At 42.7% G+C, this 15,432-nt stretch overlaps 1 protein-coding gene across 4 annotated transcripts in view; it reads right to left on the bottom strand.

The window, feature by feature from the left end:
* XYLT1 (xylosyltransferase 1) overlaps positions 1-15,432 on the bottom strand; it is a 340,609-nt gene that overhangs the window by 120,026 nt on the left and 205,151 nt on the right. For all 4 annotated transcript variants that reach the window (XM_056536893.1, XM_056536896.1, XM_056536894.1 and 1 more), the window contains 2 exons: positions 7,173-7,345; positions 4,961-5,163 (listed from right to left, as the gene is read on the bottom strand). In XM_056536893.1, the coding sequence (XP_056392868.1) occupies positions 4,961-5,163; positions 7,173-7,345 (376 nt within the window). The remainder of the gene's footprint in view (positions 1-4,960; positions 5,164-7,172; positions 7,346-15,432) is intronic.

Below are 15,432 nucleotides of genomic sequence, written 5' to 3'. Positions count from 1 at the left end.
TGCTCTAGGCAACACCTAAAGACAGTTTCTACAGTGAAGAACATCCAGCGGTGCCTGGGCATTCTATACAGTGCACAACAAGCACAGATCTCTCAGTAGACATTGCTATCGCCACTGCCTGTGGTGTAAGTGTCAGTCACAGAAACAAATGCCTTTAGCAAGGGAAATCCAACATAGTGGAAAAGATTACATTAGTTTCCATCAGTATCAATAGATTCTATAGGAGAATGGAAGAGCGCTCCATAGCGTAAAACCACCTATAGGTAATCCACAAATGTGAATAGGAACTCTTACCATAGGAGGTTGTGTGAGCTCACACCCAACAATGGTCAATGTGAATGAGCAATGAGACCAGGTCTGCAGCCTCCCCAACCAAACGAACAATAGCAGGTGAAGACTTCTAAGGAGGAGGTGGGTTTCAACGGCGCTGACCAGGAACAGGCACGTCAAATGAAGTAGAAAGATTTATTGGATTAAAAAAAAATGCAACACGTTTCACCACGCTTGCGTGGTTTCATCAGGCATCCTGATGAAACCACGCAAGCGCGGTGAAACGTATTGCATTTTTTATCCAATAAATCTTTCTACTTCACCTGATGTGCCTGTTCCATGGGGAGCACAACCAGGACTTTAATGCCCTCCGAGGGGCCAGAGACCCTGCAGCAAGGCAAAAAGTTTATCAGTTGAAGTGATATCTCCCTCAGTCTAATATACTGTAAAATGTTTGTACAGTCACATGTCAGCCATATGTACAATTGTATGTGAACAGTAAGTACAATGCTGAAAGGTATAAACAGGGGAGTAGGGGTAAGATCATGCTAAGCACTTGCACCATAGCTCGTAATCCTCGAGTTATACAGCTTTAAGCTTAACAGCAAAATAAAACATGCTGGGTCCAAGCTGTCAGCTTATCGGAGATTGTCATGACTGGATACCACTGTAGCAAACCCTCAGCTATGAGAAGCACTACTGTAGAGCTGTACTGTTTTTCAGCCTCAGGATGTAAAACAAATGTTTCAATTTACTGAATCTGAAATATTCAAAATGGTGAAGAACTAAAAGCCAAAGTTTATAACAGCATAGCTTTCCATTCTAAGAGATTAAGCTTTATTTACAGAAGACTCGCAGCCTCTTTAATGGTGAATTATAATGTAATAGGAGAATGATTCATGCATACACTTATTCCATAAGGTATGAATTATTAACACGGCAGAAGAAAAGACAAAATGATTTATCACAGATAATCACCAAGTATTACCATACATTAGATTTTGTGATGGACTCCAACGGGGCAACATGAGTGATAGAACAAATCATGCTCTCTCTCTGTAATAGTCTATCAATGTGCTGCTGTGCCTGGATAAACAATGAAGGTACTACTTTGTTCTGCTGCTTGTTGGGGGTTATAAAGGCCACCATAGCTACTAGACATCTTAGCCAAAGCAGCAGGACCCCCCGCGATCTCCGGCCTGGCACCCTAGTAATTCGCTGCACGGAGGAATCTACGCTCTGTGCTGGATTACGAGCGACCACACCAGTCACCCCTGCCCATAGACATTTATGGAGAGGGGGGCATGACAACCACATCCGCCCGAAGCCTAACAAAGCCGCCCTATATGGTCAGAACGCCAGGGTGCTGGTCAGAAGATCGCGGGGTCCTAGTGGTCAAACACGCCCAGATCAGACATCTTATCCCCTATCCAAAAGGTAAGCTGTCTTGGGGTTGATTACCTCTCCACTCCACCACTCCACTGGTCCTCACAGCTCTAGTATTAAACAGCACCACAGATCTACCTACATCCATGTATCTTAAAAATATATACTTGGGTAGCAATAGTGAAACACTAAGTAAAATAAATTCTGCTGAAACTGAGCACAGTTGATAAGTGTTTATCTTCTAAGAATATATTGCAGAACAAGGTGGCCACCCGGTCTTCTCCTCAGCTTACAGGCCTGTTGGTATATTATCATATTATCACCCATTAGCATATTCTAGCCTGATGTCCTGGTCCATCAGTGTAGCTGCTCTCCCAATATCAATCCTCATATTGCTTCCTCCTGAATAAAGCAGGACATGAACACTTTGTACATAAACAAGGAAAAAGCCCACACTGCGCTGGAATAACCGCACCACTGTGTAGCACAGCAGAAAATTCATTTAAGCCGAAAGTCCTCAGTCCTAGGATATCTCCTATTATAATGTCAGCTGAAATCAGTTGGTATCACAAAATGGACCAAAATTGCTTACAAAATACAGGTTACATGTTTTTATAATATACTATAACATACTACAAATACTATACATTACTATAAGGGAATACATGGCAGCAGAGTGAACTATGGAATATTCCCATAAGAAATGACGTAAATTAGTCAATGTATTATGAATTAAGACCGCTTCTGTCAATCAGGTTTTTGATTTAAAAACCTCATGTTTTGTTTTAGAACATAAGGTTTTCCTCCGTACGCACTATGTACAATAACATGAAGCCAAACAGATGGAAAATAAAACACCCCAACCCCAATTGTTCACTTCCTCCACTGCCCACATATTTTGCCTTTCATCTATACATCTAACCTCATTTAGAAACCAGGTGACTTTGCATACAGTTATTTTGGTTGAGAAAATTACAAGCCAAGAAGTGAGCGGCTAGAAGCGAACGGTCAATGTACCGTCACCCTGGATGACCAATCAGGATCATTGTTCAATGCAACACAATATGGACTTGCTTCTTTTTAATGAACTTATTACCTATTAGAAGGCTACGTCTATCTGAAGCATTTATGGCCTCTCCAACTGTGGGTTCTGGACCCCAGAACTCTGACCCCTGAACTCTGACCCCTGAAGTCTGAGATAGCTGACTCCCTGCATTGAAGTCAATAGGAGAGGAACCCAAGCTTTAAAGGGGTACTCTGTCCCGAGACATCTTATCCCCAATCCAATGGATGTCTAATCATGGGGGTCCCTCCACGATCTCGGCTGCAGCACCCCAGACATCCGGTGCACGGAGCGAACATTGCTCTGTGCCGGATGACTGGCAATGCGGGGCAGAGGCCACACCACGCTCGTGACGTCATAGCTACGCCCTTCAATGCAATTCTATGGGAGGGGCGTCAGTGACATCACGAGCAGGGCGTGGCCGTGACATTACGAGCCTCCGACGCTGCACCCGACGCTCTAAACAAACGCCGGTGCAACAGCGACGGGACCCCCACGATCAGACATCGTTTCCCCTATCCTTTGGATAGGAAATAAGATGTCTATGGGCAGAGTACCCCTTTAAGCTCTTTCAACTCTCATATACCTGAATAAAAAGCTGCGTGCAAGCTTGGTCACCTCTTGATTGAGACAGATGAAGCTTACAGCCACTATGCAGATAAGGATCAAGGGACCAATGTACTCCCTATGGAAGGAGTTCTCATCTATCAGGCATATATAACAGTGGTCTCCAAACTGTGAACCTCCAGATGTTGCAAAACTACACCTGAAGTTTGGCAACATCTGGATGTACACAGTTGTAAGATTAGTGATATATGACATACCATGTGGAAACTAACTAAAGAATGTATTAGTCCATACAGATTTTCAGCAGCCATAAAGCACACACCCTGCATCTGTACAGTGAAATGTAGGGAGGATAGTGAGTTTTCAATATGACAGCCAGATACCCAATGTGCCATTTGTAAGTGTTGTACACATAACAGGTCAAAATGTCTGCAGCACTAGACAAGGCTAGACTAAATACTATAAATATGCTGTAATAAGGAGACTGTACCTGACGGGATAATCTGCAGCACTACACAGGGCTAGACTAAATACTATAAATATGTTGTAATAAGGAGACTGTACCTGACGGGATAATCTGCAGCACTACACAGGGCTAGACTAAATACTATAAATATGTTGTAATAAGGAGACTGTACCTGACGGGATAATCTGCAGCACTAGACAGGGCTAGACTAAATACTATAAATATGTTGTAATAAGGAGACTGTACCTGACGGGATAATCTGCAGCACTAGACAGGGCTAGACTAAATACTATAAATATGCTGTAATAAGGAGACTGTACCTGACGGGATAATCTGCAGCACTAGACAGGGCTAGACTAAATACTATAAATATGTTGTAATAAGGAGACTGTACCTGACGGGATAATCTGCAGCACTAGACAGGGCTAGACTAAATACTATAAATATGCTGTAATAAGGAGACTGTACCTGACGGGATAATCTGCAGCACTACACAGGGCTAGACTAAATCCTATAAATATGCTGTAATAAGGAGACTGTACCTGATGTGATAAGCTGCAGCACTAGACAGGGCTAGACTAAATCCTATAAATATGTTGTAATAAGGAGACTGTACCTGACGGGATAATCTGCAGCACTACACAGGGCTAGACTAAATCCTATAAATATGTTGTAATAAGGAGACTGTACCTGACGGGATAATCTGCAGCACTACACAGGGCTAGACTAAATCCTATAAATATGCTGTAATAAGGAGACTGTACCTGACGGGATAATCTGCAGCACTACACAGGGCTAGACTAAATACTATAAATATGTTGTAATAAGGAGACTGTACCTGATGGGATAAGCTGCAGCACTAGACAGGGCTAGACTAAATACTATAAATATGTTGTAATAAGGAGACTGTACCTGACGGGATAATCTGCAGCACTACACAGGGCTAGACTAAATCCTATAAATATGCTGTAATAAGGAGACTGTACCTGACGGGATAATCTGCAGCACTACACAGGGCTAGACTAAATACTATAAATATGTTGTAATAAGGAGACTGTACCTGACGGGATAATCTGCAGCACTACACAGGGCTAGACTAAATCCTATAAATATGCTGTAATAAGGAGACTGTACCTGACGGGATAATCTGCAGCACTACACAGGGCTAGACTAAATACTATAAATATGCTGTAATAAGGAGACTGTACCTGACGGGATAATCTGCAGCACTTAGATTGATGAAGAAGTCCCATGACCAGTCTGACATCTCCAGGAGATCCCGCATGCTTTGCAGGTATGTAGATAACAGGCTTGCCCCTCCCCATATGGTTGCCATTCTCCATGATGTGACACGGACATTGGGGTACTGGCTGGCAAACTGCACCACTTGTCTGTGTAAATAATTGGATCTCTGTACAGAAAGAAAGGAAGAGAAATCACATGTTTAGTTACGTGGCCAGTTGTATATTTTTTGACTTTTATATCAATTACCATGAACATGAAAACTTTCAGATAAAGGAAGAGTTACAGCAATGTCACCTTGGATCCAATAACATGCAGAATCATTTTATATCTACATTTTCCTTTACAGGTATATTCTGAAGATGGTCATAAGAGTGAACGGAGATTATCCCTTTGCTGGGACCCTGGTCTTGTGTTTCTTATTGCTGCTGCACTCTCTATTACAGCGAAATCTCCCTTAGTGGACACCTCCCAATAGGGGACACCTCCCAATAGCTGACCCATAAGACTTAATGTATTTGCATCCTCCGAATAGGGGACATTCCCAATAGCAGACACACCCGAAAGGGGACAAAACACTCCCAATATAGGACAAAACACTCCCAATAGGGGACAACCAGGCTTATGTGCTGGCCCTACCTTGTATACAGGGTCGCCATCAGGGGGTACAGCCAATACCCCAGTAAGAGGCCCAGACTCAAGCCCCCTGCAGCAGCCCCAGCACAAAAGCAGAAGACCTCAGTGGTCTCCTGCTTCTGTACATCCGCCGGCCACATCATTCACCCCCTCCTTCCCTGATCCCCCCATGCCACTTTATTCCCCATGTCAAATCATCCCCCCCCCTTTTTTACCCCCTGTGCCACATCATTTCCTCTTGATCCCCCCCCCCTGTGCTATTTTATTCTCCTTTATCCCCCTTTTCCACTTCATAAAGAGGGGGGTGATGAATTTACACAGAGGGTAACAATGGGGGAAAGGGGGATAATCTGGCACAAGGCATAAAGTGGCACAGGGTGTAAAGGGGGGATGAAATGATGGGGGGTGATTACATGTCACTGGGAGATTCTACAGTAGTGTAATATTGCTTTTTATCATGTTTGATAGGTAATTACAGTTTGGAGTGAGCACAGTACAGTATCCAGACACTTAAAGGTTTTTGAGCCTTTTTTCCTAATAGGGGACATCTCTCAATAGTCGACACTTTTTTATTCCCCATAAGTGTCCGCTATTGGGAGATTCTACTGTATAGTTAGGGTTGCCACCTTTCTTGCAAAAAAAAAAAAAAAAAACGTCCAGACATGCTAATTTGCATAATTAATTATATATGCGTGACTTCACAGGAAGAGATACAATACATTTGAGGGGGATTGAAATGGCACAGGGGGATAAAAGGGGGTGAATGAGATGGCGCAAGGAGGAACAGAGGGAGGGATTTCAATTCCCCTCCCTCTGGTCCCCCTGTGCCATTTCAATTTCCCCCCTCCTATCTCCCCTGTGCCATTTTAATTCATCTCCTCCCCCCTCATCACCCTGTGCCATTTTAATTGTTTTACCGCCTCCTTTCTGAACCCCCTTGTGCCATTTTAATTTATTCCACCCCCCACCACCCCCGTGCCATTTTAATTGATCCCCCCTCCTTCCATATGTACCCCCCCCCCCCCAACATTTTCCCCCTGGCGGTCTTGAGCTGCCTGTACCTCAGCAGGCCTGTATGTCTCCAGGCTCAGGTGCAGGAAGCTTCTCTTGGCGCCTGACAGTGACTAGCGATGTCCTCCTGTGCGGCAAGAGGACGTCACTCATCACTGCCGCAGGTGACTGATTTAAAGTGGCCATGACGTTGCCTGTTCACTTAGAACAGTGAGCTGCAGTGGCTGCTGTGCCGGAGCAGATCTGATTCTGTCCGGGTGCTCCTTACTGAAATACATTTTATAGAAAATTACCGGCTGCGCTAGTAAAATACTGGCTGGGTGGCAACCCTGGCTATAGTGTGTAGAGAATTACTGACACAGCTGTACTGACAACTACAAATCTAAGATGGTAATGAATGGCTGGACATCAGTCCAGAGACTTCAATGTTAATGTAATGAATGTGTTTACAGGCTACACATGCAACAAATGCTCATTAGAAAAACTCCATTGGGTTGTAGTGAATGACAAGGACAAACTCTGGATCCTTACCTTGTCACAGTGAATATAGTAGTAATGGTCCTTGTGATAAATTGCCTTGAACATCCTCTGGAGTTGTCGAGAAGCTCTCCCGTGAACCACCAAAACAAAGGCTATCCTCACTGGATTGGCAGCCATATATTCCATGGAGTCCTCATCCCACTGGACGTTATTATTGGCCTTTCCTGAATGAGAAAAAAAATAAGGTAAGTCATAGTAGCTTGTCTTCACGCTTCGCTTGCTCAGAGCAGAAATGCAACAATAAGATCTATGATAGGCTTTGCTGGATCTATATATAAATCCTACAATACAATGACCACCTGCCTGGTATACTACCCAGAGCTAGTGCTAGGCGGTATACCGGCTCATACCGAAATTTTTGTGCTGCACGATATGAATTTTTCCCATACCGCAATACCGGTTGGGCCCCTCCCCCTCGGGAATGAATTGTCAACCCAGCGCTGCGATGTCCCCACATCGGGGAACAAATCATATCTGACCTGCGAGCGCTGTTCTGCTTCAACCCCCCCCCCCCCAATTAATTATCAGCCCAGCGCTTCACGGTTCCCATCGGGTAGTACTCACATATCACCCGCAAGCACTGCCCTCCTCGTCCTCCTGTTTGTTGCGGGCCGCCGGTGCTGACACTCTATACTGTACACTGTATCCCTATGCCCAGGCTGCAAAAGAAACAAAATAAACTTTAACTCACCTTCCCCCATTGGTCTGGACCTGCTTCCTGGGAACGAGAACGTCGGAGAGCCATCAGCCTATCACGGCCGCAGCGATGTTCCACCTCGGCCGGTGATAGGTTGAGCTCCATGTCATGTAAGAAGCCGGACGGCTTCTTACATGACAGTGGGTTCAGCCTATCACCGGCCGAAGCGGAACATCGCTGCGGCCGTGATAGGCTGATGGCTCTCCGACGTTCCTGTCCCCAGGAAAAGCGTGAGGCCGACGTAGGAAGGTGCGTTAAAGTTTATTTTGTTTATCTTTTGCAGCCCGGGCATAGGGATACAGTATACAGTATAGAGTGTCAGCACCGGCGGCCCGCAACAAGCAGGAGGACGAGGAGGGCAGTGCTTGCAGGTGATATGTGAGTAGTACCCCGATGGGGACCGCAAAGCGCTGGGCTGATAATTAATTGGGGGGAGTTGAAGCAGAACAGCGCTCGTGGGTCACATATGATTACTTCCCCAATGCGGGGATAGTGCAGCGCTGGGCTGATAATTAATTTGGGGGGGGGGGGTGAGAAGCAGAACAGCGCTCGCGGGTTACATGATTGGGGGGGGGGGGATAAATGCTGTTATATACCGTGGAACCACCATAAGTTACAAAAATACTGTGATACACATATTTGGTCATACTGCCCAGCTCTACCCAGAGCAAATATAAATCCAATAGAAAAGAGGGAGACTACACAATAAATAAACCTGAAAATGATAATTTTTATTAAAACATATAACAAAACATTTATTAAAACATAAAATACAAAAAAAAACATAAAGTGAGTCCACATGGAAAAGTACAGCATTAACCACAAGGGAATAATATCCAAGTCCCTAGGGCCCATCAGCCCACCAGTGTCCCAGCCATTACCCACAAGTAAAAACACTTCCCTTTTTCTGCATCTATACCAATTGGTGTACCTACTTAAAGGGCAAGTCCTGCGCTTCTATGGGGTGCAGCAGATGACGGGTTGGTAGGCTGCCCCAGTACCAAATGCAGTGGTTGTTACATAGCTTTTTATCGTTCATATCTCGATGGAGAAGGAATTGGAAACAATGACCTTCAAGTTCCAATGCAGTGTTAGTGATTTAGAGTTAAAGGGGTATTCCAGGAATAGTTTTTATTAGATTATGCAACAGGGGAGTAAAGTTAGACAGTGGTCTCGCAATTCTTCTGTGATTATCAATTCTTCTGTGATTATCGCCCCTATATTTATCTTTAAATGGGTACTCTGCTCTGGTGCCAGAAAGTTAAACAGATTTGTAAAGTACTTCTCTTTAATAACCTTAAAGGGTACTCCAGTGGAAAACTTTTTTTTTTTTTTTATGAACTGGTGCCAGAAAGTTAAACAGATTTGTAAATTACTTCTATTAAAAAATCTTAATCCTTTTAGTACTTTTTAGCAGCTGTATGCTACAGAGGAAATTCTGTTCTTTTTGGATTTCTTTTTTGTCTTGTCCACAGTGCTCTTTGCTGACACCTCTGTCTGTGTCAGGAACTGTCAAGAGCAGCATAGGTTTGCTATGGGGATTTTCTCCTGGTCTGGATAGTTCCTGATACGGGCGTCAGGTGTCAGCAAAGAGCACTGTGGACAAGACAAAAAAGAAATTAAAAAAAATAAAGATTTTCCTCTGTAGCATACAGCTGCTAAAAAATACTGAAAGGATTAAGATTTTTTAATAGAAGTAATTTACGAATCTGTTTAACTTTATGGCACCAGTTCATTTAAAAAAAAAAGTTTTCCCCCGAAGTACCCCTTTAATCCTTTCAGTACTTATCAGCTGCTGTATACTACAAAGGAAGTTCTTTTCTTTTTGAACTTCCTTTCTGTATGACCACAAGTGCTCTCTGCTGACACCTCTGTCCATATCAGGAACTGTCCAAAGCAGGATAGCTTTGCTATGGGGATTTGCTCCTGCTCTGGACAGTTCCTAAAATGGACAGAGGTGTCAGCAGAGAGCACTGTGGTCAGACAGAAAGGAAATTCAAAAAGAAAACAACTTTCTCTGTAGTATACAGTATCTGATAAGTACTGGAAGGAATAAGATTTTTAAACAGAAGTAATTTACAAATCTGTTTATCTTTCAGGGATCAGTTGATTACATTTTTTTTTCCAGTGTACCCCTTTAACAGCATACAAAATGACTGTGGTCTCAGGTTTTTCCCAGGTTGCAATGCGGCTGAGACCTGACATCACTAGTCAGCTGATGATAGGGAGCCTGTGTGCTTCAATGGGAGGAGCGATCGCTTGGTGCAACTAAATGTACTTTTGCAAAAACTGTAGGCACCCTGATTGGAAAACAGAATAGATGCAGCTCATTTATGTTTCAATGGGTGGGGTGGCTGATGTGTGGGAGGGAAATGGAATTATGGGATTTGTAGGCAAAGAAGGAAACTCAGACAGGAAATACCAGTTCACAAAAAAGATAGCCACAGTGTTATGGTAATCTCACAACATAGCCATTTAGCCCCAAGACAAGTATGGATCCTTCCTAAGCATGTCCATTACTGTCTGCCAGGTATGTACTAAAATCACCTTATGGTGGAGAACCCCTTTAAAGAAGGATTCCTACCACACAATTCTGATCAGTAGAGCTTCTTGGGTGTACCTGGCCACTTGCTATACAAAGAACAGCAGCACAATCCCAGTAAACTGAATTTAGGTTGTGTTGTAGTGTCATGCACAGTGGATCATCCCCATGCAGGGAAGTACAGTGACAAAGCAGCAACACTCAACCAGTATTAGTGCTTCTTCAATCTGAGGAACATAGCAGGGCACCAGCCAGATCCCAAGATCAGTAAGTGATGGCATAACCTAGAGATACTCTCCAGCGTTGCGCTGATGGTCATGCTCCATAATAGAGTCTAAGCTTACAAATCCCACAACCATTACCTTCTAAATGTTTTACTGAAAGTGAAATTCCCCTTTAAAGAAAAGAGTTGAAGTCTGGGAGTATTCTTGCATGGTGGATAAAGTTTTTTTCGTTCTGAATTAAGCAGCACCTGGTATTGTCGACGACAGTGACACTTTCATACATAAGTTATGGGTGACTTTCACATCTCCAAATGGAAAACACCTGCAAGTCACAGAATAGCGCTGCCTTTCTTACAATCAAAATAACTGTGTTATTCTTTACAGCTTCAATATGTATGCCTGAGAAGATGTGCCGAGATATGGAAATAACAGACCCATCATTTCTATCATTCTCATTGTCCTTGATTTAAATGCTCGGCACCGGTGGTGGCAATGTGGTTCTTCTGCGCTGAGATGGGACATTAGGATAACATTTCATACTGCATCTGTAAATACTAAACACGAATATCATGAAACGGTACCAGTATTATGTTTTTTTCTGACATTGACAAAAAAAAAAAAGACATGAAAGTGAAGTGTGGGAAGCATATGAGCTCAATCATAAAACCAAAAGGGTTCGATATCGATAGGACAAGGTCCAGAAGGTGAAGACACAATGAATCATTGGGTGTTGAGTTGCAGCCGGAGCCCTTAAAGGGTTACTCCACTGGCCTTTATCCCTTTAAGGGTCACATATTGATCATGCCTTTCACTCTTCTGTCTCTGAAAGCTTAAAGTCTAGTGTATGTTTAACCGTATCACCATTATTCAGCAGCAGGAAGAAAGATACATGCCAAGTTCTTGAAAATTCTGCCTTCGAAGTGGCCGATGTGTGTATACAGTATGTTACACTGAAGTGAATGAGATGATAGGGTCTGAGGGACCATTATTATAATGCATGTGCAGATACTGTTATAAATGGTATAGTGATGGGGCTTGTGGTTTCTATCTCCAGGTAGAAGTGATAGGTTTTGCACCTAGCGTTGTATTATACATGCACTGATGCTTGCATGTTTGCCTCTCATGGATCCATATTAGATTTTACTAAGCCATTGTGCCATATATACATGTTACTGCTGCTACATGCTGACATTTAATGATCTCTTTCTTTGAATACCGGATATACTGTTGTTCAATGTTGCTTTTTATGATGATTTAATAAAACCATTGATTTTATAATAGTATTTACTATGGTACTCAACACAGCTATGTCCATAAACACCGGACTGTGCAATGTAAGCAAGCGGACTATGCAAGCTGAGTCAGACCGTGTCGGGCCAGTACCTAGCTTACATACTCCGCTTGCTTACATTTCACAGCCAGGTGGATATGAACATAACTGTTTAGAGGTAGCGATGAACTCAGCCTCTAGTGGCTGCAGGAAGAAACTGCCTGCACTTCAGTGTGCACTACCTGCCCCTTGTTCTGTTGGTTTATAAGGATGTTAAAGGTAAGACCACCATCATTCATACATTTATTGCTTTTATTTATTTATTGCTTTCTCTACTGAGCCACACCCCACCCCCACACCTCATCTTGGCAAAGTGTCTATGTGCTCTTGCAATGGTTTATCGTCTTGAGAACAAAAGAATCAAGAAGTTGGAATCCAACATACACAATCCTTATGTTTTACAACATATCCTGTTAGGGAAGAGTTGGGAGGCCCCATATAGACATCAAATGATCAGTCGGTCCCACCCAAATCAGCATGTTTTGTGTAGTGAGTGTGGCCAGCTTAACAATCCTAAATCTATAGGAGAAATAGGATTCAGGATCCTGCCAACAAAGAACGATCCACTGGTTACTTAATATAAGGATGTGATGTCCACATTTACAATGAACACAATAATAATTGTAATGGTAATGCTATATGTGACCACACAACCCAGATACTCTTAAGAGTTTGCAAACTTTTCCCTTTGTATCCTTATGTATCTATGAAATCTTTCCTTCACATTTCTCCAGGATAACAATCATCCTAATGTTATTTTTAGCTGACACACATTTTATTGATTTGTGTGTGCTTTAATGTCCTGTGTCACAGCCGTGGTCCGGGATCACATCTTTCTCCATACATCATGTTAGACTTGCTGGAGGACATGTCATTCTCATGGATTCATTCCATTTGTGCGAAGACCCATTGCTCATGTCTCTTAGCTACACGTTATGTTCTCGGTCCTCCTGACCTTTCTGCATCACTTGCTTATTATTGATAATGTGAAAGATGATTAGCACTGCGTCACATCTCCGAGTGTCACCTCTATGTGCCAGGAAGAGGCTTATTAACAATAACAAGGAGACAGATTCCTGCAATGCAGTTACTGTAAAACAGGGGATTGAATTTCAATGTCTTCATCCATCAGGCAAATAAATTAATTAGATTGTGTGGTCACCGGGTCGGAGTTCCTGTTATGTGCTATTTGCAGTGAGACCTGGACTGTCAACACTACAAAGTATTAGTGCAATAGTTACATATGATATTTTAATATATATAATCAAAATATATTAACATTTAAAAGGGGGTATATGAGATTAATAAAGAAGTGCTGCATTATTTCTAAACATACAGCATAAACTCTCATGAAGATAGACCACTTTTTTGGGGGGATGATCTATTCCCTCACATTAAACTGTTATCACTAAGGAATGTTATGTCCGGCCATACAATTCCCCATGCATCGATAATTTTAATTACAGGCAATGTAACTCCTGGTGGGGACCAGAGTCAGAGATGCTATTTCAGGGAGGTTGTTAATTCTGGATCATATAGGGCAGGGGTGGGGATGTCTGGCGAGAGGGCCTGCACCATAATTTTTTGTGGCTTGCCAGTGATTCCCGTGAGAATCTGCCAGGGATGTTGCTGCATTTTTGTGGGGAAATGGCTACAGAAAACCACAGGTGCCGTAGTCCATCCTAGAATGAAGATCTGCATCTAATGACGCTGCCTGTGATCACTAGAGGCTAGGAGAATTTATTTCTGCAGTAGAAATTCAATGGGTGATGTCAATGTGCATAATTTGAAGGTAGAGATGCCCCCAGCCTCTAGTGGTTGCCTGTGGGCTAGAAGCAGAAGGAAATGCTGGTGACTGTGGTGAGGCATAGTTGATGTTTTTTTTTTTTTTTTTTTTAATCTTTAGGATAATTTATCATGTAAATCTATGCTCATACAGTCAAGTAGGTGGTCCTGCTCAGTTCTTTATACAGTGAGCTGTCAATCATTTCTAGATACAGAATTGCAGTCCCACCATCTACGGTATGTCTTTTTAAAAAGACCAATCATTTTTTTACCTCTTTTCAATGCAATTTTGGCTCGTTATCTTAAAGAGGTATGTTGTATTCTCATATATCTCTTTCACTGGAGTAATCTGAAATGTAGCCGAGAAAATGGTGCCTGAAAGATCAATGTCAGCTTAACCTGATGATTTCGGTGGGACCAATGTGTATGGTGGCCTCCCAAATTTTCTGCACTGGCAAGTATTGTACTGTACTGTACCCATAGTCACAGAGGGAAAAGTAGGATGACCGCTAGGCTTTATATTTGAGGACAGATGGGAAAAGATGGGATTGGGTGGGCCATGAAGAATAAGAAGATACAACCCCCTGGTAAAGTGCCCTATGCCAAACAACTAGATGAAGCTATGTGGCTGGGTCAAGACCTTCTGTGAGGACTGGCACGAGGCAGTAGCTGATCTGTACTGCATATAGAATAACAAAGGAACCTTTTTTTTAGGTGAGTTAATTCTATTCACAAAGACTACTCTATTCATATAACATATTAATGTCATACTAAGTAAAACTTCCACTGCATCCTCAAGTGGACTGGAATAAAATCATACCGTAGCTCCTACTTGTCTTCGGTTTTGAGTAACTGTGAAGTTTTTAGATATATATTTACCCCAGGCAAGTCACCCCTACCTCCCATCGACATTAATGGAGGCATGTTGTGACATCACAAGAGGGCGTGGTGTGACGTCATATCTCCGGCCAACCAAACCCAGCATACTAAACATAGAATGACGGGTGATGCACGGAGATCGCGGGGGGTCCCAGAAGCAGGGCCCCAGAGACCAGACATCTTATCCCCTATCCTTTGGATAGGAGATAAGATGTCTGTGGGCGGAGTACCCCTTTAAGAATTTATTGATGAGTTTTATACTTATGGCTTTTTATCATTTTTGTACCCATCTTTGGACCTGTTACATTTCATCAATATCCTTTTGTAGATAAGGAACTGGACACAGTATTTCAGATGTGGTCTCACTTGTCTTACTGCTCTTTCGACCATTTTACTGATCTTTCTCTGTGAAATGATTTCAAGGCAGCACAAACATTTCCAAATGACCTGCTGCTGAACTAAAGGAATATAGCTGAAGTACAGCACGCATTACTCAGTTGGGTGACTACACTGCAAGATGAAGGAAACTTTGCCAGACTATAGTATATTGGTGCGGTACATGCTGATAGACAACCTGCCAGTCAAATAGAACACAGGGCATAGAGAACACATGATATGTGAATCCAACTAAAACAGATCCCAATGCTTCAATAAACAGAAGGATAGAGAACTTTAACCCATTTCCACCAATCCATGCTTATCTTTAAGGAGGCTCTCATTTAATAATGTCATTATCAATTTTGAGCATTTTTAGTGGCTCGTCTATTTGGTAAGAAGACCAAATTAAAGGAGTA

The sequence above is a fragment of the Hyla sarda genome, chromosome 8 (assembly GCF_029499605.1).
Source record: "Hyla sarda isolate aHylSar1 chromosome 8, aHylSar1.hap1, whole genome shotgun sequence".
Classification (NCBI taxonomy): Eukaryota; Metazoa; Chordata; class Amphibia; order Anura; family Hylidae; genus Hyla; species Hyla sarda.
This window is presented reverse-complemented; position numbering and strand designations above follow the sequence as displayed.